The sequence below is a fragment of the Parasteatoda tepidariorum genome, chromosome 6 (genome assembly GCF_043381705.1).
Source record: "Parasteatoda tepidariorum isolate YZ-2023 chromosome 6, CAS_Ptep_4.0, whole genome shotgun sequence".
Lineage (NCBI taxonomy): Eukaryota > Metazoa > Arthropoda > Arachnida > Araneae > Theridiidae > Parasteatoda > Parasteatoda tepidariorum.
In genome coordinates this window covers 79,551,604-79,576,829 of record NC_092209.1, presented here as the reverse complement: position 1 = coordinate 79,576,829, position 25,226 = coordinate 79,551,604, and the positions used below count along the sequence as shown (strand labels likewise).

The following is a 25,226-nucleotide window of genomic DNA, read 5'->3' as shown; positions in this document are numbered from 1 at the left end:
TAAATTTTATGAGCTCTTTCTACAAACAAGACTTTCACAATTTTAAAAGAACATCAGATGATGAAACAAAAATATTTACTTTTTGAACAGTAGAATGTACAACAGATTGACTTGCAGTCGTATTATCACAAACAGTTGTAGTAGCTGTTACAGGAGGAGGTGCCGGCTTCACAACAGGAGTCTAAATATTACCCAAAAAATATAATTTATAATTACAATCCTTAACAGTGCAGAATGATTTACGTCCTACCAAGAATAATTATGTGTGTAATATGAATATAAAATTTCAGAATTATATTTTCATAATTAATCCAGTTTCGACCAAAGGTACGTAAATGCACCATTTCTATGAATATTTTTTACTAGCACTGTGATGTGTATGTTTCACTAATTTTATTTTTTCTGCTATTATCAAAAGTTCTGAAGATATCTATAAAATATTAGTAATTCAATTGGAATTAACACTTAAACTAAGCTAGTTTCTTAATTTGATTGACTAATTCACCTTTCATTAACTAATTGACTAATTCACCTTTCTAAATTCACCTTTCTAAAGATGTATAATTACTCCATTTGAAATTAATCATATATTTTTATGATGGATTAAAGTTGCAAGTTCTGTAAATAATAAAAATAAACAAATTTCATAAAAAAAGTAGTGTTCGAGTAAATGATTTCTCCATTGATTTGTCCGATATATATAACCACATTTTAATTCTGAAATAAAACATTAATTTTCATGCCTGAAACTTTTTATTGCGTCTTAATGAATGCGATTTAAACTCAGTTCAATGAAAATAATACCACACTTAATAAAATTTCTATACTTGGCTTAAAATCGGTCAATTATTTCTATACTTGGCTTAAAATCGGTTAATTATATTTCAATTAATTGTAAATATGAAAACAAGACCTGTCGCTTTATACACAACATTGGAAGCAGTACGTTAAAGTGCCATAATGCTTATATGGTGGCATCGATCTTTTAAGGGTTCAAATTTTTTATTACAACTAAACTAATTATGCCTAATAACAAATATCTTGTGAGGAATAATGGAAATTTCTTTTTCATTCTACTGTAAAAAAACAAAAGACAAAAAGTAAGATCTGACATAAAAAGAACAAAGTTTCATCAGAAATATTTCAGAGAAAAGATATACATACGGGAAAATGATAAAACCATTTTAAGTATCATATTTCGCTTCTTGCTGAGATAATCATCTGTTACAATGAACTTCCACATNCGTCAACACCTTCAGCACAGACCTTTCGCATTTGCAAATCCTCTGTCACAATCCCACGTACCACACATTTTGGCAAGTTTAGGGTGTTAGCGATTACCTGAATGCTTAACCGACAGTCTGACTTCAAAACTTCACTCACATGCTGGACGTTTTCATAGGGTCGGGCTGTTGTTGGGCGTCCAGAACAAGGTTCGTCGGTGACTTTCTCCCGACCCTCCTTGGAGGCCTTGTGCCAACTTCCACACTGAGATCTCGAAATGCATTCCTCCTTAAAGTCGTCTTGAAGCATGTGATGAATTTCCGTTGCACTCTTCCCAAGTCGCACACAAAACTTTATCGCGTACCGCTGTTCCAGCAAACGAACACTCCATCACCCCGTGACTCGATCGAAAAAAAGACTTAGCGCAAAGACACGTCCTACCACTCCTACTGCTCGGATCGACCCGAGACCAGGCTTGTTTGGAAGAACAAATCCCCCACCACATTTTTTGGCCAATCTGAGTGCGCTGCGACTAATAGTCGCGTCACAATAAAATCATGCGCATTACTTTCAGAACGCACCCTGTACATACAGGAAAATGAAGTATCATATTTCGCTTCTTGCTGAGATAATCATCTGTTACAATGAACTTCCACGTATCTGATGTAATGATTAATATTAAATTTTTGCAGAATGTGTATTGCTTTGCTCTATGTTGGATAAGTTTCAAAAAAACTTTTTATAGAGCATGCATTACTCCAAAATCGTTAAATAAAATGATTCATTCCTTTAGAATGATGTAAAAACTTTTTTATTATTTTACTTATGATTTAACACTAAAATATGACCATTTTATTCTATTCTTTAACTCACAATGAAACAGGCAAAACTGAATGCACATGAAATAAAATCATTAAAAAATGTGCTATAAAACACATATGAGATTAATTTGTGTGGAGCAAATTTATACATCAATATTTTTGTTTCAAAAGATTTAAGTATCAAATTTAAAACTGTACTCCCTTAGCAGAATTTACAGAACGAATCTGCAGCACTATCTTCATGAATCCAAATTTGTCTACGACCTCGACCTAGTCAAACAGAGGTTATTATAGTAAAAAGTCAGCTTCAAGAAACAAATCAAATATGAGGTTCTTGAAAAACTTTATATTGTTTGTTTAGTTATATTGTTTGTTTAGTTATATTGTTTGTTTGGCTTTGTAAAAAAACTGTGATAGCAAAAACAAACTTAGTGAAACTAACAGCTGGATTCATACATAAAAATTGTTGGCTATACAAGCCAAAACTTTTATTTATCTTTATTCAAAAAAAAAAAAATTCCTTTCTTTTTAAATGAGAAAAGGCTTGCAATAGCAGAATTTGAATGTTATATACCATAAATTCAAATTTAAAATAAACTTACACTGTGTGAAGAACCTTGCTTCAATAGGTTCACCAAATTCATGTTAGAATTCACAGGCTTCATAGTAGTATTCTGCTGCTGTTTCTCCAATTGCTGAATCGGGTGAGATTTCATCTGAATAGGACGCGGTGGTGGCTCAGAAGACTCTACTTTAACAGACTGAAGTTGTTGCGATTTTTGAATGAGCTTTTCAATTTCTGCTTCCATCTTGCACTAATAATAATTTTACAATTAACATTTTATTCGTAACATCCAAACAAAATAGCAATTTAAAACTGGTTGCATGTGTGCAAGAAATAAGACATACTTTTTAATTATAAAAAAAAAAAATAAGTAAAATTGATTTCACCACTTAATAATGCTATAGCCAAAATAATAAAAATGCGTAAACATACCTCATTCAACGCAATAAAAATATTTAATGTTATAAAAAAAATGTAATTTAAACAACTCAGACAAATTTAGGTAAAGTAGGGAACCGATTATCCGGAACAATTGGGACCATCGATATTCCGGATAACTGATTTTTCCGGTTTTCTGAACCGCTGCAAAAAGCCGTTTTTTTATAGTTAAACCCAACTAAAAAAAAAAATTACAAATAATCTTTAAAAAAGGAAAAAAACGATGAAGTAATACACTAATGATTATTTCCACAATTATGGTAAGGTAAACATCTTTCAAAAAGGAACGAAAAATCCTAAAATCTTATGAGAAAAAAAAATGTATTTTTTTTTTTAAATTGGCGGGAAAACGAATCGAATTTTGTTCCGGTTTTTTGGTTTTCCGGTTTTCTGATTTCCGGATAACGGGTTCTGTACTGTACTAGATTTTAAAGCAATTCATTGCAAAAAAAAAAAAGTCTACGTACAATGCGCAAAAAAAAAAAAAAAATCTTACCGGATTTTCACGGACTAGAACTAGATCTTAATGACTTAAGTGGGTGATCTCAAATATGTAATTAATAAGCGCAGATGATATTTTAAGTTATGAAATCAAGCACAAAAACGTACTTTCCCTGAATAAACTTACTTTTTTTCCGACAGATTCGGATATTTGACCTTCAAAATATAGGGGGTAGATGCAATCCAGGAAATATGATAGGACCCCTTAATGTTAAATTACTGTAACTTCGCAGAGATACACCGGGTTGTTAATAATTAAAAACATACAACTTTGGTATCTGTGGCGTATCTAATGTGGCAATCTGTCTAGTGTATTATATCCCAGTACGTTTGAACTAAAAATCAAAGATTTGTGCTCATTTTTTTTTATTGCGGTCAAAATTGCAGCAATGGTTGCTCTAGCGTAAAGTCAATAATTTTTGAGTAAGCAAACAAAATTTTCTGATTTTTCTTTTTAAATTTTTTTATCATTAAACACAGAGAAATAATTAACTGTTTTCTGCCCAATTCAAACTACCTGGAATTCCATAGCTGGCTCTTGTATCGTGAATACCTGCTTCAGAAATACAATTTAGTTTACTGCTTTGTGGATTGTTTTACAATAAACCCTTAAATTGAAAAAATAAAGTAGGCAAACCATACTACGTTAGAAACACATTTTCCCACTTCCCTTTCAACAAACAGAAGAAAAACAATTGACCCCTTTAAAAAAGAGGGGGGGGGACAGACTTAGCAAGAGGTCACATACCTGGTTTTGAATTTGGTTTGCTCTGCAACCTTTGCCTTTATTTTGTCCTGTAATTTTTTGCTGAAGAGTAGCAAGCTGTTCAAGAACTTTTTGCAGCTCAGGTCCACGGTATTTCAGTGTTAGAAGCTCAGTTATTTCCTTTTGCAGCTTGGGAAGAATCTTTTTAAAAAAAAAATTAAGATCAACACATGATAAAAACAGCAAAAGATGAAATTCACTTATTCAATAATCATAAACAATACAAAATTTGAGAAAGCAATAGGAAAGAAAAGATGGACCCATTTCAAAATGTCTGAATAAAACAATTTGAATACAAGAATAATTCTAATATAAAATAAACTACATTTTCACCCTTTCTTTTTTTTGGACTGATTTTTGAGATCTTCATACATAAAATGTTATTTTTTATTCTTTTAATTCAATTGAACATATGATAACTTTGGAAAATGATTGTCTTTAAAGTGCACATAGAAAGAGTGATATAAGTAAAATAATTTTTTTCCTAGTAATATAATAGATTTTTTATTTAATCTTCCAACTATCTTCTTTGCAAAAAAAAAAATTAATTAATTAATAATAAAGAATTATTATGAACATCATTTGATTCTTTTTTTTTAAATAAAATTTCAAAATTCTGCTTATTTGAGTTTTACCGTTATCATTATTGTATCTATAAATGCAGCTGTAATAAATTTATAGTATATACAATGATATAATACATTAATGTAATTTATAAATATGATTATCATATTGAAAATATAAGTTTGACAATTTTTACAATTACAATTTAGGAGATACTTTACTTTCCCAACCAGTTTACAAACGCGGACTGGTCAGCATTCAATAATTTTTCAGCTGCCAATTGTGTAAGATCTGATCATATGGATTTTAGATGGTTTTGAATATTAATTTAAATGTAATTGTTAGTTGAACATTTCTTAAAAACAAAATACAGCAATATTTATGGTATTTGTTATACACCACAATAAATAAAATAAAAATAATGTAATGTTCCTTGGGCGACCAGGTACCATTTAATTTACGGACCGGTCTGCGGCCTACTGCCTTACATTACATCACTTGTCCAATGGCAATATATATATTCCCTAATAATTTTTAACACTAGTTATAATATGGAAATAATATATATTCCTATATAATAAATAAACTAGGGTTAATAATTTTTACCAGATTTTTTCTCATGGTTTTTACTGGTGAAAACCCAACCCTGTCTTATTAATTATTTTAAAATCCAGTTTTTATCTTTTAATTTTTAAAAGACTTAAATTAAAAAGTGAACATACTTGATTTGGCACACTAGATGATATAGAGGAATGATTATGGCTGGACACTACAGCACCATTGTCAACGGCTTTCACAGCGTGTGGCGTCTCCTTATGAGTACACTTGGGTAATTCTGCTTGAATATTTTGAGAGCTACTACTCACATTATTCACATGCGAGTTCTGAATAATTTTGGGAATACTTTGGATACGCTGTTCATTAGGAACAACCAGTGTACGGTTCACTCTGTTTTGCACAGTTGACGTAACCACAGACGGTGCATGAGACACTATAATGTCCTCTGTCAGAAGCACCCTTTCAAAATTTCCAGGAAAAGACGTCCTTTGTACAACTATGGGAGTATTGTTTACACTTAAACTTTGTACAGATAATGGCACAAGAGTCGTAGTAGTTGTTGTAATAGTGGTGGTTGTCACTGATGAGTTTGTAGACACGCCTACACCAGGTGACAAAGCCAACGATGCTACATCAGGCACGGTGATTGCTGGAGCAGCATTCAACCTAGCAATCAGTGCAGAGTGATTGCGAGAAGAAGTTGACTCAGTTGAAACAACAGGAACTGATGCAGTGGATGTAACAGTAGGAAGGATTACAGGACAATTAGTCCTAGCATGAACTTGACCAGAAGGAACAAAATGCTGCTGCATCCTGGAGGGTCCACTAATTGTATTATGAGACTGGATGATGACACTTCCGTCTTGGGCCACGGCTACTTTAAGAGGCCCTAAGGTAGAATGATTTTGGGGCTGAAATGCAAAAATATTTTAATTAATAACTACAAATAACAAATAATTTTTAAAAAGAAAAATTATATGGTTGAGGAAAACTGCTCTCAACTCAATTGTCAAATGGGTATATGCAAAATAAAAATGGCTGTAATAGTGGTTCTACAAAAATAGTATTATGTCTCATTAGAAATGTGTTAGAAAGGCATTTTAATTTCAGTTAATTTTCAATGCAAACAAATGATTGATATCTGCAGTATCTTTCAAAAAATGAAAAATGCAAGGTCGATGGAATTAAAATAAAAGGTGAAGAAAGTGTTCTATTAGGATTGCTAGTTCTAGGGAATTTATTTTCACGAAACCACTCCAACACTATTTTGCAATTAACATATTCAGAAAAAATGTTTCTTTTTTTTTCCTAACGGCAGGCACTGAACCTTTTTCGTTCTTCGTCAAGAAAGATGCCTGAAGTGTTACTCATTTAACGCTACCCAGTGGGCACCTGTAAACCTAAGTCACGGAGGCAAGCAACATTACCCAAGTCACACCTACCTGTTTATAGGGTGGGCCACATTCACGCAATAGAGAACAACATACAGAGAGAAACATGAGATGCCCTCAGCAGGATTCAAATCCGCAGTCAAGCACGCTAACCACTCGACCATCTGGCTGGCGAAACAAAATTTATGCTTACCTATTTTTAGATTTTTGAAAAATAGGTTTGGCTTGAGTTGGAATAAAACTGACAAAAATACTACTAATACAAAATTAATGATGGTGCATAAATGAAAACTAGGTTATTGAGAACTATGTTGTTGTTGTAAGGTGCTTAGCTATCCCAATATAATAACAAATTTTTAAGATATTGTGCAGCCAATAGTACCTTTTACTGAAGGATTAAAAAACAAGAAACACATTCTGAAAATGGAACACGCCTAAATTAACAGATTGGAAGGAAGAAAGTTCTTAACAAATTATAATAACCCTTGCTACAAGTTATGAAAGAAGAAACTAATTCTCAGTTTTAAACATTCATTAGGGGAATAATATCTTCTGATAATCTCATCATACCATTATCAAGATAATTAAACTTCTGCCATTAAAAATTTTCTTAGAAGTTTTAAACTAATAGTTGTTTTCAGTATGTCAACTCATTATTTTCAAATACTAATTTTACTTACACAGCACTAAAAGATTTAAATAGCTTGGTTTATGTTCATAATGGTTGTAACAGATTCAATAAGGAAACAATTAAATAATAAGAATGCAAACTTACTTGTTCCAAAACTATCTGTTGTGACTGTAGTGTTGTGACTAAATGTGGAGATGGTACAAGGGATTGCTGCTGGGGTGGATCTTCCATTAAAGGCGAATTACAGTCAGGAGAAGGAAGTGGAGAATTTTCCGTGGGAACAATGCCATGTTCTTTCAATAATTCTTCAAGGTTAACGCTAGGAATTTTGGAAGATTTTGGAGGGGAATTTGACTTAGGAGAGCTTTCTATTTGGTGATTTTGGAGAGTCTGATTGGTAGGTAACTGTTGAGGAGGAGCCAAAGGCTGTGGCACTTGTATCACCTGAGGTGATGAGTGTTCTAAATGGCTAGAAAAAGGAACTGTACCAAACAAAGACTGTTGTGGCTGTTGTTGTAAGGCAGACTGTGGTGGATGAGATTGAAGGGATAAACCAGATATAACCCCTCCTTGGCCAGCTGCCATTACACTATGCATCGGAACTGTGACTGGGGCTAGCTGCGCGTTTCCCAACGTAGCAGTCTGAAGATGAGGAACAGCAATGGCCTGGCTGGGAGCAAAGAAAATGGGACCAGTGGGAGTTTGTATCTGTTGAAATTGAATACCATGATTCCCAACTACCCTCGGAGAAAGAATGAAATTCGACCTCAAGAACTGCTGTCCTTGGGATGTAGAGGATAGGATGCCACTATTAGGAATGCCAGCAGACGATAGGTTTATGTTCTGAGATGCCAATCCAGCATGAGCAATGTTATTGGGTATTACAATTGTTTGCTGGCCATGAATTGGTGATTTAGCAGGGGCAAACAAAGTCTGTGTATGCTGGCTAGGACCTTGGAGAGCTGCAATCAAGGTAGCATTGTTCTGGTTATTCGTTGAGTTCATTGATTGTGCAGGTGATGCACTGTTTTGCGGACGTAATGTTAGTTGAATGCTACCAGGTAAGTTAGTCAAATGGCCTAAGTTTCCTTGTATTACAATTGGACTTTGCCCTACTCCTGGAATAATTGGGTTAAGTACTATTGTACCAGATGGGCTAGAAAAAACACCAGGTTGACCTTGATTGATAACTAACTGACTTGGAGTGCCAGGCTGAAGTCCTACTCCAACTGTCCTTTGATTAGTAGTAACTGGTGTATGTGTTGGTTTAGGAGCAGGAGTTGGAGTTACAAATTGATTTGCACTACAGGTGGCAGGTTTCGGTAAAATTTGGGGTGGAACTTTGGGTTGAATAGGGCGAACTGCACAATGTGAAGTCCTAGATGATAATGTAACATTTGACTGAGCAGGTATCAATTGTACAACAGGCGTATTTACGGAAACAGTCGATGTCGCAACAGCGGAGGACACAGCTGTTAGTCTTTGATTAACTTGATGCTGAGACACTGGAGTTAATTGCTGCTGAAGAAAGAGTTGCTGCTGTTGTTGAAGAGTTAATTTTGGAGCAACTGATTGTTGATTGGCCAGAGCTGTTACAAATTGCGTAACGCTGCCGGAAGTTTGGAGGATTTGATTGTGTGATTGCTGGAAAGCAACAGATGGCATTGCAGTTTGAGTCCTTGATGAAGCGGGTGATAAGACGGGTGGTGCAGGTGACCAGGCAGGGGCAGGAGATGGAGTGTGAGAAGGCAGTGGTGATCTGGTTTGTTGTAGAGGAGAAGGTGGTGGCATACTATGTACAGATGATGGACCAGGTGACTTAACATTGTGAAGAGGTGTAAGGGATCTGGCAGATGCCGGAGAATGAGGATGCAAGGGCGTGTGGGTTATTGATGAAGGCAAATGATGAATTGTTGCTCCACTTGAAGAAGGGTGCTGATAGGTTTGTGGCGTCACGGCAGATGCTACCACTAGTGGCATACCACCCAATCCAGTAGTAGTAGCAGAAATTCCACCCTGAGCCAATAATGCTTGGCCATCTATTGCATAGCTAAAGCCCATTTGATCTTGTTGCTCAACTAAGTGTTCATTCGAAAGGTGATTTTGTAGAGTTGAATGTGAACTCTTCGATAGGTGTGGACTTTCAACAGCAGATTCTGGTGAAGTTCCATCCTGTGGATCCTATAAAAAAGATTTATGAATAAAGCAGCATATTCAAATTCTCCATATACACTCATATTCTGACATGTCACTTCATTAATAAGGGTAAATAATCATTGCTATAGATAAATACAGTACAGAACCCGTTATCCGGAAATCAGAAAACCGGAAAACCAAACCGGAACGAAATTCGATAAATTTTCCCGCCATTTAAAAAAAAATAATAAATAAAAATTTTTCCTCATAAGATTTCAAGATTTTTCTTTCTCTTTTGAAAGATGTTTACCTTACCATCATTTTGGAAACAATCATAAGTGTATTACTTAATCGTTTTTTCTTCTTTTTAAGATTATTTCCAAATATATATTTTTTTAGTTGAGTTTGACAATAAAAAAAACTGCTTTTTGTAGTGGTTCAGAAAACCGGAAGAATCAGTTATCCGGAATAGCGATGGTCTCGATCGTTCCGGATAACCGGTTCCCTACTGTATTGCTTTTGCTACAACCACATTCCAATGAAAATCGATTCAAACTTTAATTATATACTATTTACTCGGAAAGAAGCCTTATTGACTCACTTAAATTCAGATTTTCTTTTTAGACATATTTACTAAATATTCATTAAATATCTTGGAACAGATAATTGAAGAAGCAAAAATGAAATTTAGAGAAACCTATAAAGCATATAAAATACACATTGAAAGGTCTTTAATTAGAAATAGTATCTGGTTATTAACATAAAATACCAACAAAAATGCACCTGCATGATACATTGTCTATTAGAACGTTTCTTTGATTATAGTTTTTGTAGTTAATAAAACCGAAATGTCCAGAGGAATACTAGTGCCGATAATAAAGAATGAATGGTGTGTCAAATATGATGTAAAAGTAGGACAATATCTCAGCAAACTTTACTAGTCCAGTAAAATGTGTAGATCCAAAACAGCAAGGTAAAGAATTTGAATTTTGATTTCCATACAGTATTTATTTATGATTTTTTAACATACTAATTATTAGACTTTTCTAAAGTTAAAATATATAACCCAAGTACATATTTTTAAGTATATAAATATAACTAAGGCCAAGTATGTAAATACAACTAAAAATTTATTTGGCCATAGCATTCAACGTAAAGGTAAATATAAATTGATGATAAATTGGACAAAATAAAATGAGAGGAAACAACCAAGAAAAGTTAATTTAAACAAATTAATTAAAGTAACAATTAAGCACAGCAATAAAAAATGGGCATCCAACACATCCAAGGCAAATCTGATTGTTTGTTGCTTAAATTGGTATTTTATTTATTAAATCTCTTTAATACTTCATAAAAGTAAATCAAGTCAAGAAAACTCTACCATCTTGGATATAGAGAAATTATCAAATACTGTAAATTTTAATATCTTGCAAAATCATGTTAACTAAAAGAACAGCAAACAAATTCTAGGTAGGGTAATTAAGAACTTTATTTACATCGCACTAGAGCTGCACAATGGGATATTGGTGAGGGTCTGGGAAACCTCCCTGAGGATGATCTGAAGACATGCCATCACAATTTTGATCCTCTGCAGAGGAGATGGCACCCCTGCTTTAGTAGCCTGACGACTGTGGTCACTCCCTTTATGGTAGAACACTTTAACTAGGACCAATACCGCACAATCTCGGTCCCTAAGCAGACTGATTAAAGTGGTCACCCACCCACTTACTGAAAGCAGCTATTGATACTTGACTTTGGTGTTCTACTAGGAACCACGTCTTTACAAACAGTCCACAGCGGTACACAACAAAATTCTACTATCGTGAAATCTTAAATGCACCTACAAAAGTCTATTATCTAGTTCAAAGAATTCAGTAATCCTTTCAGAATATTTTTTAATCAGAAAGTATTTTTATTCTCGAATATCAGAGAAACATAAAAAAATTTTCATAAAACATTATTTTAGATTCCAAGTATTTGTGTACTAAAAATTGATAGTACAATTTCACCAATCAGTTACTTCTTGGTTAAATTCAGGTTGCTAACCACCTAATATAATTTTATTCAAAAAAAAAAAAAAATATTCTTTAAAAAAAATTGAATGGAGTTTTACAAAGAAAAATTTAACACACCTGAATGAAATTTAACGACAAGCAAATCAAATTTTATTTGATGAAGAAAATTATAATTAAAAGGAAATAAGATAAGTTGATTCCTCAATAAAAAATATCATATTTTTTAAAACGCCTCAACTTTGTACTGCTCTCTCAAACTAAATAAAATGCTAAAAAATTAAAAACTATATTTACTATTATAAACTCTATTTATTTAAAAAAAAATTTCATTGATGTATTCGCAGTTTTAATGAATTTCGAATAATCAAGATATTATTTGATAACTGTATTTATTTTTATAATTTTAGTAATTATGTATTAAAAATAATCATATTAGTCCTTGGTTTGATTTTACATGAATATAATTTGTATAATCTTAGTAAAAAATTAAGTGTTGAAATTATTCGTATTTAGCATGCTGAAAAATAAATTCTATATGCCTAAAAAATATATTCTAAAAATACATTAAAAACTACACTGTAGACCACAAAATATTCTAGAAAACCCATGTTTTTAACAGCTGTGATAATAAAACTCTTGAGTATTTTCTTAAAAGCAAAATTCAAATTAGTTAGGCATATTCAATCAGATCTCTCAATTTTAAGAAAATACACATGAAATACTTTTTATTTCACAGAACAATTCATTTCTCTTTTACTTTAAGAAATTTTACTTTTTTAGATAATCTGAATTTGAAAATTGACAATTGGTGTCAATTTTCAAATTCTGTTTCAAATTAACTGTAGAATTTTCAATCAATTTAAGTTCATTGAGTGTACAAATCATAATTATTAATTGCTAAAATTTCATTTTGTTTTTCTTCTAACTTAAAAACGAATTATGTAAGAAAAATATAACAATACAGATTAAAAACTTGGCAAAAAACATTTGATTAATAAAAGACATTTGATGATTTATTCTACTTTGATTGCAATGTTAAGATTCTCAATTTTCTAATGCACAGATCATATAAAGTTTTAATTCTATTCAAAAATTACAATAAAAAAGACAATCAGAGTAATTCAATAACATCTTACACTGCTAATAAAACTTAGTTTTAAAAAACGTTTAATTAACTCTTAAATCATCGATTTACATAAAAGGGTAGAAGGAGGGAACACTTTTAGACATTTAAACACAAAAGGCCTTCAAGAGGACGCCATAGCATAGAAGAAACTGTTCGTCGCAAATTTTCTTTCACCTCCATTATCAATTTATAATATAAAAGAAAGAAAAAATGAGTTCAGGCAAACTTAGAGTAAACCATGAAATTTCAATTGATGAAAAAAAAATCAAAATGCAAACAAATTATTAGAAGAGAGCTTACCCCTTGCATAATGGGCGATTTCACAGTATTGTGCATGTTGCAGACATGAAATTTATTAACTTTGATTACTCACAATTAAATAAAAAATTGAGTTGGGTGACTTTTTTTGTATTATAAAATCAGGAGACATGTCTTTCTTTGACCCAATGCATATTTAAAAAGTAATATGATTTTTAACACCTTTAAAATAAAAATTTGAGTGCTGCAGACATGACGCTGAAAAATATGGTTTTTAGAGCGTTTTTCTACGTTTACCAAAATCTCTGAATTTTATAAAATAAATTAAAACCTTTTTATAGGTAAGATTTCAGTAATTATTTATTTGTATAAAAAAAATCACTAGACTCTTTAAGAGATAAAATTATTTTCATGAAAAATTACCAAATTAAAAATAATGTGTATGCTGCGGCCAGGACGCTGCAGAAAATTTCTCATTACAAATAACCTTCTTAGATGGTCATATATCATTAGAACATTACAGACTTCGTTTATTAAATAAAATAGATTAAATTATGATCGTTTAATTATTTATCTTTTTAATATTTTAAATTTTTAAACTTAGATTTTATAATAAAATTAATTACTCTTAATTACTTTAAGATACCTGGCAAAAGATGTGTAAAGAAATACATTACAATTTATATTATTTATCTTTAAAGCAAGTTCTGAATTGTATGAATAAAACCACATGAAATGATCATGTGGCCAAAGTTTGGATCATGTTTCCAAATATTTAAGCTTGTTTACAGTTACAATTTGAAATGGTGTTAAAATGTCATATCTGTCTTGATTTTAGAAATTATTTGGCCAGGCCACCTATAGTTATCAAACAGTACAGCTACCCACTGGCCTTGTTCTAAAACTGCAGCTGATGCTAAAGCTTGTTGTTCTGAAGCTACGGCAAGTTTTGAAGGCAGTTTAGTAAATAATACAACTAAGTGCATGATTTGGGGACTTGAGAAAGGAAAATTCAACTGAAATAAGTGTTATAGGAAAGATGAAACGTAATAATCTTGTATGTGGGATTGATTTGCAGACTACAATGTTCTTTCAACATCAATGCCTCATGTTCGACACTGTCTTTGCTTATGAACATTATTTTTATATTTCCATCTGAAATTTTACAAGCCACTTCAAAAAAAAAAAAATAATAAGATTTTGCATTAATGACAACTACTCTATCTCGCAATAAAGCTCACAAAACTACATTTTTTAGAATGCCGCCCAGTCCATCAAGAGCGTCCTTCTCATGAGCTGTTTCAAAGAATGACCAGTCAGCATCAATTGTTGAATACTTTTTTCAGATAAGCTAAATTTGCAAATACAAATCAATTTTTGAATTGACTGGCAGTTCCATCATACAGGGGTAATTGTGAGCCCAAGCCAAAATTCCGGAAAATTTCTTGAGTTAAAAAAAAAAGTTTAAATGGAAAAAAATTTAAACAAGTTTATTTTTCCTTTTTCTCAATATTTCTTAATTTACTTAAAATATATTTACAATTTTACACATACCTATGATGACCTGGAGAAGTAATTAATATTTACAAATATGTATTTTTTTCTTGAGTTAATGATTATAACAACTATTTACTGATAAAAAATGAATATTAATCATGATTATAAGATTATAAAGTATCTCTCTGGCTCTCCCTTACAAATAAATAAAATAAACTGTGTTTTTAAGTTCCACCTTTGAAAATTTGATTTCCGGAAACTTCTGTGATCAATGATTTTTTTAAACGTCTGGACCTTCAACCTCCGGATCACTGTTAGCGAAAAATTCGGAAATCCGGATCTTTCCGGAGCACAATCAGCCCTGATCATACCAGTAATGTACTTTTGAACTTTTTTTTGATTCATTAAATTAATTTTTTTTGTTTCATTAGATGAGATAAAAAAATTTTATTAAACACATTCACACTATCTTTATTGTGTGATAGGTTCATCAAATATAATGGCATACGATTGATGGTTTAATCAGGGTGTGTAGCCAAATCTTTCAACAAAAAATAAGCACCTTTTAAGTACTTTTTAAGCACTCAAAAAATATTTTTAAGCACTATATACATTAACAAAATGCAAAATAATTTTCAAAGACTTTACATGATCATGATAAAATAACTAGTTTCTGACAAAGAACTCTTTTTCTTGATTATATTAGCCACCATAAAATGATCAAGAGATTTTTTGGTTTCATATCAGAGGTTGAAAAATGAAGTCTGAAATTGAGAATATCTTGCAAAATGCAGCAATGTGTTGCACATGAGAGTACAATAATCTCACTGAACCTAGCTCGGTATATATTAGGGGTCTGTCAAGGTTTTTCTCAGAGGTACCTATTTTGTGAAAATTTAGACGTAATTTGTGAAAATTAAAAATTATATTTTAAAAAAAATCAACACAAAAATATGGATTTATCGTTTCTTACGAGACACAAAAATAAAATTTTAAGAAAAAGTTTTTTGTGTTTCCTAAAGTTGAATTTGTGAAGGTACCGCTAAACGGAAGTAAATTTGGCTTGGACAGACCCCTGTATATGCACTAATGGACTTGCGAGTATTTCATCAAACATGTAAAATTATTAGGGCTTTCATACGCTATGGACCTACGGTACTCCGAAACGAATAGTTAAAATGTTGAATAGATCAATGTGAAAAACACGCTTTTGCATAATATGTGGCATAAATCGACATGGTAACGAACAAAAATCTCATTTTTGAAAAAGGAAAATTAGCACTTTTTAAAAACACCCAATGAAAAAAGCACCTTTAAGGGCTTTTAAAAAACGAAAATCAAAAATAAGCACCTTTAAGCACTTTTTAAAAACCTACGCACAATGTTTTAATGAATTACTTCTACCATCCTTGAAATATGCAACACAAGTGAAGATTGTGACACTGTCCGTCGCCAGTGTATTTGCCCTTTTAGAGGTTAAACATGTATAATATAAACTAGAAGTACTACACATTAATGGTAATTTATACATAAAATAAAAAATTATTTTTTATTTTTGCACAAAAATGTAAATAATATTTTGCAACCAATAGCCTATTCGTATAAAATAGTTTTTAAATTCATTCCGTAATAGGCTTATTTTTTCTAAGCAATAAAATACTTTGTTTATATTTAATTTATATAACACATAACTCATCTTCCATAAAGTTTGTCCAAGTTTACCAGCTTAAAACTATCACAAAAAAAGACAAGCATTGACTTAGCTTAACATTTACAAGTGACTATTTTGCCCCTCTTTATTTAGTTATTACAGAGTAGGGAGGGTTTTTTTTTAATTATTTGGCCTTTAAAACTATTTATTATCACCCTACAATGCTTCTGAGAAATATATGTAAGAAATTAAATAATGAATAATGTAAGAAATTAAATAATGAATGATAGAAATTATATAAGAAATTAAACACATGATGATTATTCTTCCAATGGAAGAGTTGGCATTGACATAAGCATAAACAATGACATAAATAGCAAACAAATCATAAATAAAAAATGAAAATAAAAAGCACAGGCAATATAAATAAAAAAATACTTTCATGCATGAATCTCTAAACATATTTATCATGAAATACATAGAAAAAAAATTTTTTTTAAACACTAATGCATGTAATAAGAGGCTTCAACCTTTCAAATAAAAATTTACTATTCAATGTGTAGAAAGTTGGGGATGAAAGGTAAATAATTTTGAATCATTGATATTTAACTTTCACAGATATATTGTTATTTACTCTTTTCAGCAGTATCTATTGAAGCATGTAAAATAAGTGACCCAATATAACAAGAAAGTGACCCAATCAGAAACTGAGAAAAATAATGTGCAGTATTTAAAATTTGCAACGGAATTTTCTATACCAATACAATTCTACAATCAGCATTTTTATAGCAGGGTTGTCATTTAAATCTGGAAAAACAAGTCCCTGTTTTCCCTGTACATATTATACAAAATAGAGGAAAAACACAATCACTGTGCTCTTGCATGAGCTATTGTGGGCTAACTATACTAGTTATAATTGCCGAAAAATCTTAAGGAAAAAAGAAATAGCTGAACATACTTAAAACAAATAATGCTATAGTGAATGAACTAGATAAATATAGCTGAAATATCATCCTTAAATATTGCACAGATTGCACTTTGAGTGGTTACCATTTCTTGAAAGACGAAAATAAGAAACAAAATTCACTGCATTTTCCCAGTTTCTAAATAATAAAAAAAAAAAAAAAAAAAAAAAAAAAAAAAAAAAAAAAATAAAAAAAAAAAATTCCCTGTTATTTCAGGTGATTTTTAAATTCCCTGTATTTTCCAGATTTTCCCTGTGGAATGGCAACCCTGTACCAGTTTTAATTGCTGGAAAAACTTAAGTGGAAAAAAGGAACAGTTGAGCATACTTAAATAATGCTATTGTAAAGGAAATAGCTAAGTATAGCTGAATCCTTAAATATCCCGAAGATTACGCTTTGAGTGGTCACCATTTTTTAAAAGACGAAAGTAAAAAAACAAAATTCCCTGTATTTCCCCAGTTAGTAAAGAAAAACTCAAAATTCCCTGCTAATTTTTAAATTTCCTGCTCTCCCAGTGGAGTGGCAACCTTGTCTGTGTATCACTGACTAAATTTTCTTTTTTTTTTTCTACAGGTGCTCAGAATAAAATCTCATCTAAAACATGAAAATCAAAGAATAAATCTGAGAATCAAAGATAGTGGCAGATTATTTTCTCAAAGTCTTTTGTTTCCAACATTCTTTTTGATCATGGAAATTATTCAACAGCATAATACCTTTAAACAGGGCCAAATCTTTCAGCAAAAAATAAGCACTTTTAAGTATATAAGTACTTTTTAAGCACTCAAAAATTTTTTAAATGGCTATGTACGTTAGCAGTATGTACTTTACACGATCATGATAAAAATAACTAGTTTCTGACAAAGAACTCTTTTCTTGATTATATTAGCTATTAAAAAAAGATCGTAAGATTTATAGGTTCATTTTCAGAGATTGGATGGAAAATGAAGCTTGAAACGGAGAATATCTTGCAAAATGCAGCAGAGTTCCAGATGAGAGTGCAATAATTTCACCGAACCCAGCTCAGAAGACGCACATGCGAATTCTCAAGTTTAACAACAAACATGTAAAATGATTGGCGCTTTCATACGCTATGAACCGGCGTTAAGTCGAATTGGATTGTGGTTGAATGAATTGTGGAAACGTTGAAGAGAACAATGTGAAAACCATGCTTTCGCATAAAACATGATCAAAATCTAAAAAGTAAAAAATATCTCATTTTCGAAAAAGGAACATTAAGCACTTTTTAAAAACACCCAATGAAAAAAAAGCACCATTAAGTGCTCTTAAAAAACAAAAATAAGCTCCTTTATGCACTTTTTAAAAATGCTAATCAAGGATGAGATTTTTAAAAGGATGAGAATTTATGGTGTCACTTTATTAGATTTGGAGAACTTTTATATTGTTTCTTACTTAGGACAAGTAATTTAATATTGTATACTTGTCATTTTCAGAAACTTATTTTTATTTCCGTTAGAGTTCGTAATAGCAGTACTTAAAATCAAAAAATTTTTCTGAAATCTAAAAACAAGCAAACAAATAACATTAAACTATCTTTTTTGAAAATACTGATTGCAGAAATGTGTCAGTATAATTTTGCTGCAAAATATTTGAAGATATCCTAGTACAATGCCCCTTTTATTTCTCTCAAAGAGGTCTAACTTAGCAATGAATTAGTATTTTATAAGTTTTAAAGGACACTGCAGATTAGATTAAATATCAATCAAAAAAATTTGGTCACCAGGGAAGCCTCTTAACACTAACTTAAATAATGATATAATTCTTAATGATGGATGAAAAAAAGGATGCATGCTTAAAAATATATGACGAATTATGAGGGATGATTTTAAAAAAAATGATTAAATTTTATTATGACTTGAATAACAGATTAAAATTATTGCTGAAGAATTTTTTTGTAGGTTATATGAAGAAAAAAAAATGGCAAAGAGCCAAATAGTCTATTAAATAATTTGCACTCTTTAAATTAAAGTGTGCAATATAAACAAATATAAATGCCTAACTATGAAATTGATTTTTAACCAGCTATTTTTAAATAATAAAACAAGGTTTAAATCAATACTTTAGGAGGAGTTTCTTACCTCTAAAAGAAAATCCAGCTGGTTAAAGTCTAAATAAGGTTCAGTACTCAGCATATTCATTAACACTCAAAGAAAATCTTGAAACTAAAAAAACTAAATAAAAAATAAAAACCCAAAAACAAGGGCTAATTTTTGTTTTTGTTTATATATATAGATATATATATATTTTACATGGAGACCTTTCAGAACTTCATGGAGGGGCAAACTGGGCGAAATTTTTTATTCAATATTTACATCTGAAAATGAAACACAAAATAAAAAAATTAGATATATGTGGAGCTTAAAAACATCTGTTGAAGTTCAGTAGAAAATGCTCAAAACAATCTTTTTTTTTTTAAATCCAAAAACAAAAAGGGTGTTTGTTTTTTTCAAAGAAAAAAGTAAAAAATTAACAGCATGCAAAACAAGCAAAATTAAGAATTACTTCATATCATAAATTAAACAATATTTATCACAATAAAATTAATGGATAATTGATAAACATTGAATTAAAAATAACTTATATTCTTCCATCATGCAGCCAAAAGAAACAATTATGTTAATTCAAAATATCCCCCCTTCCCATTACTAACTTACCCTCACAATATTTTTAAAATATCAGAAACTGAAAATATGGGTTAGTTACAACACTAATTGGTTAAATACAAATAAATAAATAAATAAGGAATATTTGTGCAGGACATTTCAACTATTTGAGTTAAGAAGAAAAATGAAGAAGTTTATTTTGGACACTTAAACACAGAGGGCATACACGACAGATAGAACTTGACCAAAGATGTTAAAGAATGTTATTTTGTGCAAATTGAAAATTTATAAATGAAATAGAAATGGAAGACATTTGAGTACTGACAGATTCAGATGATTTTAAAAGTATGCATACACATTTCTGCCGTTTTCATATACTGTTGACAAAACAAATTTTCAGTAGAATAAATAAAGATAGCCAAGATAAAAGGTAACTAAAAGAACAATTTTTGTTAGGAAACCAAAAAGAATTAAAAATTTTCTTCTCAAGTATACTTACTTTGGAATTATCATCACTGCCACTCTCCAAAAATGATTGTAGCAATTTAGGATCACTAAAAAATTTTAAAAAATTACTGTTTGATTCACATTTTTATTTATACGATTAAATCTTAACCAATACTAAAAATCAAATATGTAAAAAAAATAACCTTTGAAACTTTAAAACAATTGTACATTAAATTTTTTAATTAAAAGGTTTAAAATTTTATATTTAAAATAATTATTGGAACAAAATTAATCCAATAATTTCCGAGTTTTTGCAAACGATTTCATTCATATCTTATACTTTGTCATTTAAAATCAAATAGTTTAACATTATGTAAAAAATTTTATAATATGCACTGTAAAATTTTTTATGTATTAAATAAAATAATAAATAATTAAGGAAAAATTTTTTTTTTCCATGAAACTATTTTCGAGTAAATGAGTTTCACAAGTGGGTGTATTAATTTTTTGAATTTCATGCTAAGTTTAGGATATAAAACCAAAAAGTGAAATTAACAATCAAGGGTCCAAACTTTTAACTACTCGAATCTAATCTGCTGAAAGTTTGAGTATTCTGAGAAAAGATGTTTATGTGTCATGTTCCATAACTTAATAAATAAATTAGCATACTTGAAGTCAACTTTTCAAACAGGTAAGAAAGGTCAGGGTTGGGGTTTTGCCGTCAAAAACTGGTTTTTGACATGACAGTGGTTAAAACCGTGTTTTTACCGGTAAAAACCGTCAAAAACCTACTGATCTCTTTAATTTATGGCATATAGCAGGCAATATATTATTTTCACATAATTGCCTTGTTAAATAAATGTTGTAAATGATTGCTATTTATTTTGCAACTATAAACATGTATTCTTATAGAAGGATATACATTCATATAGAAATATTGTAATATACTTATTGAAAATAGTGGTACTTTACTTTTAATTGTAAACTANAAACTTTCAAAGCTTGTAACTACTAACAAACTCTAAGCCAAGAATGACTTGACATTCTTCAGTAATGTAATATGCCAAACAAAATTATGCTTGGAAATGTTGAAAATTTTGCTTAGTATCCTAATATTTACTTCAAATAGTATGTTTTTGATATAATCATGTTGGGAAAATGCAAGAATCTGTTCTTAAATATCTTTTAACAACTTTTTTTCTAATTTTATTGCCCAAAAATGAATTAATTTTAAATTATAAGCAGTTAAACTCAAAAATACAGTTTTACCAAAACTATGGGTTTTTGACAGTTTTCGACGTTTTTGACAGAGGGTTTTTTGACATGACGGTAAAAACCATGGTATAAACCGGTAAAAACCGTCACGTGTCAAAAAATTGCCAACCCTGTTTTTAATACATAAAAGTTTAGCCAAGTTGTTCAGAGTGATATTTTCTTTTTATCACGGTACTGAAAAAAGATATGCAAATGTAATATTTAACACAGGGTGCGTAGCCAAATCAATTCCACAAAAAATAAGCACTTTTTAAGAACTCAAAAATATTTTTAAGCACTATATACATTAATAAAATGCAAAATAATTTTCGAAGACTTTACATGATCATGATAAAATAACTAGTTTCTGACAAAGAACTCTTTTCTTAATTATATTAATCAACATAAAAGTATCGAAACATTTTTCGGTTCAATATCAGAGGGTGGAAAACGAAGCCTGAAATTGAGAATATCTTACAAAATGGAGCAGAGTGGCACATGAGAGTTCAGTAATCTCACCGAACCCAAATCAGTAGACGCACACGCAGTTTTGCTAGTATTTAATCAAACATGTAAAATGATTGGTGCCTTCATACGCTATGGAGCAGCAGTACATCAAAATGGATTGTGGTTGAATAAATTGTGAACATATTGAATAGAACAATGTGAAAACACTTGGTGAAAATCGACATGGTAAAGGAAATATCTCATTTTCAAAAAGGGAAAATTAAGCACTTTTTAAAAAACACCCCGAGTAAAAAGTACCTTTAAGGGCTTTTAAAAAACAAAAATAAGCACCTTTAAGCACTTTTTAAAAACACCATGTAACATTCATACAGAAATAATGACATTTAATGAGATAAAAAGAAATAATAAAAATTGCTTACTTAATCACGTCAAGTAGACAACGGCCTCCATCGTCCATTGCCAAACTGCATGCTAAGAAATATTCAAGAGTATTAACTACACAATATTAACTACACACAATATTAATTTGTTACAAAATTAATGAAAACTAATTAATCGTCCTTTAAAAATCTAAAAAAGCAATTGAATCAGACTTTCGAAATACAAATCATTGTATGACAGATCATATATATGTTAAACAGAGCACAATTTAATTTTTCAAAATCAGAAGCAAAGTTTGCTGGTGCTAAATAATACTGCTTGCAATATCAGGTTTTATATAAAAAAAATTGTTATCAAAATCTGAATTGAGCATTAAAACAATCATGTAATAACAATTCACTCATAACATTTTTATAATATAGTCACTTGTAAATAATAAATGCCCGGGGGTGGCTACGAGTTATACCATTCGAGTTGGTCCCTTTCTGTGATGTTTTTTTTAGTTTCTCGCGGGCTAATGCCAGGAAGTTTCCAAGACTTGGCGATTATTCTGCCACAGATCANCTACTGTATAGTCACTTGTAAATAATAAATACCCGGTGGTGGCTACGAGTTATACCATTCGAGTTGGTCCCTTTCTGTGATGTTTTTTTTAGTTTCTCGCGGGCTACTGCCGGGAAGTTTCCAAGACTTGGCGATTATTCTGCCACAGATCACGATACGGAAATCTCCCCACCCTGACTTTTCACATTTTTAAAACATCTAGAATTCGGGCATTTTCCAATAACAGTTTAAATTTATAGGTTCCAGTACTCCAGTATTGTCAATCGTAGCACCTTTAAATACTTTTCTTTTCTTCGAAAAATTAGCAATCCTTGATTGTCAGATTTTTTAAGCAGCATCAACTTGCCTCAATCCTTGATCAATTTCCAAAATGATTTTTAACTTTTCTTCAAATAATAACGCTTTACACCAGACCATCACTTTTAACAGAAAAAATTAACAGAATATCCTACACAATGGTCTGAAGTGAGTAACGACTAACCTACTAACGAGAAGATTTAAAAGTGACCATTCTGAAATAGAAAAAAGCCTCCTATAAACAATCTGAAACTAAGAACCTTTTCAGGTAGATGCTTTGCAGATAAAAACAAGGCTGCCACTCAAACCTGGAAAAAACATTCCCTGTGTTTTCCCTGTACACATCATACACTATATATTAAGAGGAAACACAACAATTACTGTGTTCTTGTGTGAGCTATATTGAGCTAACTATATTTATTAGTTTTAATTGCTGGAAAAACTTGGAGGGGAAAAAAAGGAACAGCAGAACTGAACATACTTAAATAATGAAATTAATCAAAATAATAATAAATGAAATGAACAAAAAAAATAATAATAAATGAAGAAAAAACTTTAACAAAAATGTTTAGGAGATACTAAAAATAATTAGACATTAAGATAAATGAGACATTGAAGAAAAATTAGTAAAAAATTGGAAAAAACATGACAATCAAAGCTGATGTCATCAGAGGGTACCAGTCCTGAATTGTCATAAAATGCATAACTACCTATCATAAAAAAGCTTATAAAAAAATCAAAGTAATCAAATCAATCAAATCAAAGTATCAAAAAGTAAAATAGAAAAAATAAAAATAAATCTTAATCTTTGAAAGAATATTTTAGGCATAAATATTTCAGTTTTCCAATGACCATATTTTCAAGTAAAAAGTGAAGATTAAAATCTAATACAGACTCAATTGTCGCACCATAACAAAAATGTCAATAAAAACTTTCTTTTTTGAAAAAGAAAAAGGTAAATAGAAACCAAAATAAAAATCATTCTTAATTATTAAAGGATAGATTTAACGTTAAAAATATTAATTTAACCTTTAAACAATACTGTATTTTTAGAAAGAAATTATCATAAAAGAATAAAGTTCATTAGAAACTCTCTTAAAAAAATACTATCTTAATAAAAACGCTGTTAAAAAGAAAAAATAATTAAGAAACCAAAAGATTTTTTTTCATTAAGATTTGTTTTATCCTAGATCTGGCTTACTCAAAGATTGGGTGAATATCTGCAAGGTTTCTCCGCTAAAATTAAACTCTTTTTAAATATTTTATAAGTAGGTAGGTACATTTCAACATTATAAAATCCTATTTCATAGTTTAATAATTTTAAAACTAAGCCTAATCTCGTTTTTAAAATGTCAGCACTTATAATATGGCTAGCATTTCAATATTAATAGCTGTCATTCATGCAATACAAACATGGCACGGCAGTTAAAGAAAAAAAACAGAACTATCCACGGCAATAAAACTTCAGAAGCATGTTTTTAAAATGACATATTTATATTAAAAGAAATTACAGTTTAAAGAAATAATTATATTAAAAAGATATAATGAACTTAAAAATATGGAAAAAAATTTATAAACATCAACAATTTCACTTCATATAAAAATTTCTCGCATTCAATTCTCAATTGGAATAATTTCTTATTAAGAATCTGAAGATTTAATATTTAGTAGATATTTATATTTTTTGGTTTCTAAGATATGGCTTTTCTCAAGGCCATATTTTGAGCCAATTTTTTTTTAAATTTCAAAAATATTCGGAAACCTAGATAATGTTTTCTTCCCCAATGCCCACCTGGGAAATGACCTACGTCAGGGATGGCGAAGCAATGGCATGCAGGCCATTTATGGCACGTGACACGCCATCGATCACAAAGTTCACTATGAAGCACATTAACAAATAAAATTATAATTCACAAAAAAAAACAATTATTTACAAAAAAATAATGATTAATGTCAAATAAACAATAACCATAAAAAACAAGCTAACAATAAATAACTAGCAAAAAAATTAACAGTCCTGCTTAAACCTAATATAAGTTGCATCTTACAACCTAATATAAGTTGTTTGTCATCTAATCTGCAACAAC

The 25,226-nt window shown here is 30.4% G+C and overlaps 1 protein-coding gene across 2 annotated transcripts in view; it reads right to left on the bottom strand.

Moving 5' to 3' along the window:
- Positions 1–25,226, bottom strand: part of LOC107446184 (BRD4-interacting chromatin-remodeling complex-associated protein) — a 42,314-nt gene that overhangs the window by 11,361 nt on the left and 5,727 nt on the right. The window contains exons 2-8 of one of the 2 annotated variants that reach the window (XM_071182776.1): positions 22,317–22,392; positions 20,228–20,282; positions 7,604–9,640; positions 5,602–6,348; positions 4,298–4,456; positions 2,648–2,860; positions 80–181 (exon numbers count right to left, since the gene is read on the bottom strand). In XM_071182776.1, coding sequence (XP_071038877.1) covers positions 80–181; positions 2,648–2,860; positions 4,298–4,456; positions 5,602–6,348; positions 7,604–9,640; positions 20,228–20,282; positions 22,317–22,354 — 3,351 coding nt within the window. In that variant the 5' untranslated portion in view covers positions 22,355–22,392. Of the gene's footprint in view, positions 1–79; positions 182–2,647; positions 2,861–4,297; positions 4,457–5,601; positions 6,349–7,603; positions 9,641–20,227; positions 20,283–22,316; positions 22,408–25,226 lie in introns of those variants that run through there. The other variant, XM_043045847.2, reaches the window with a different exon arrangement.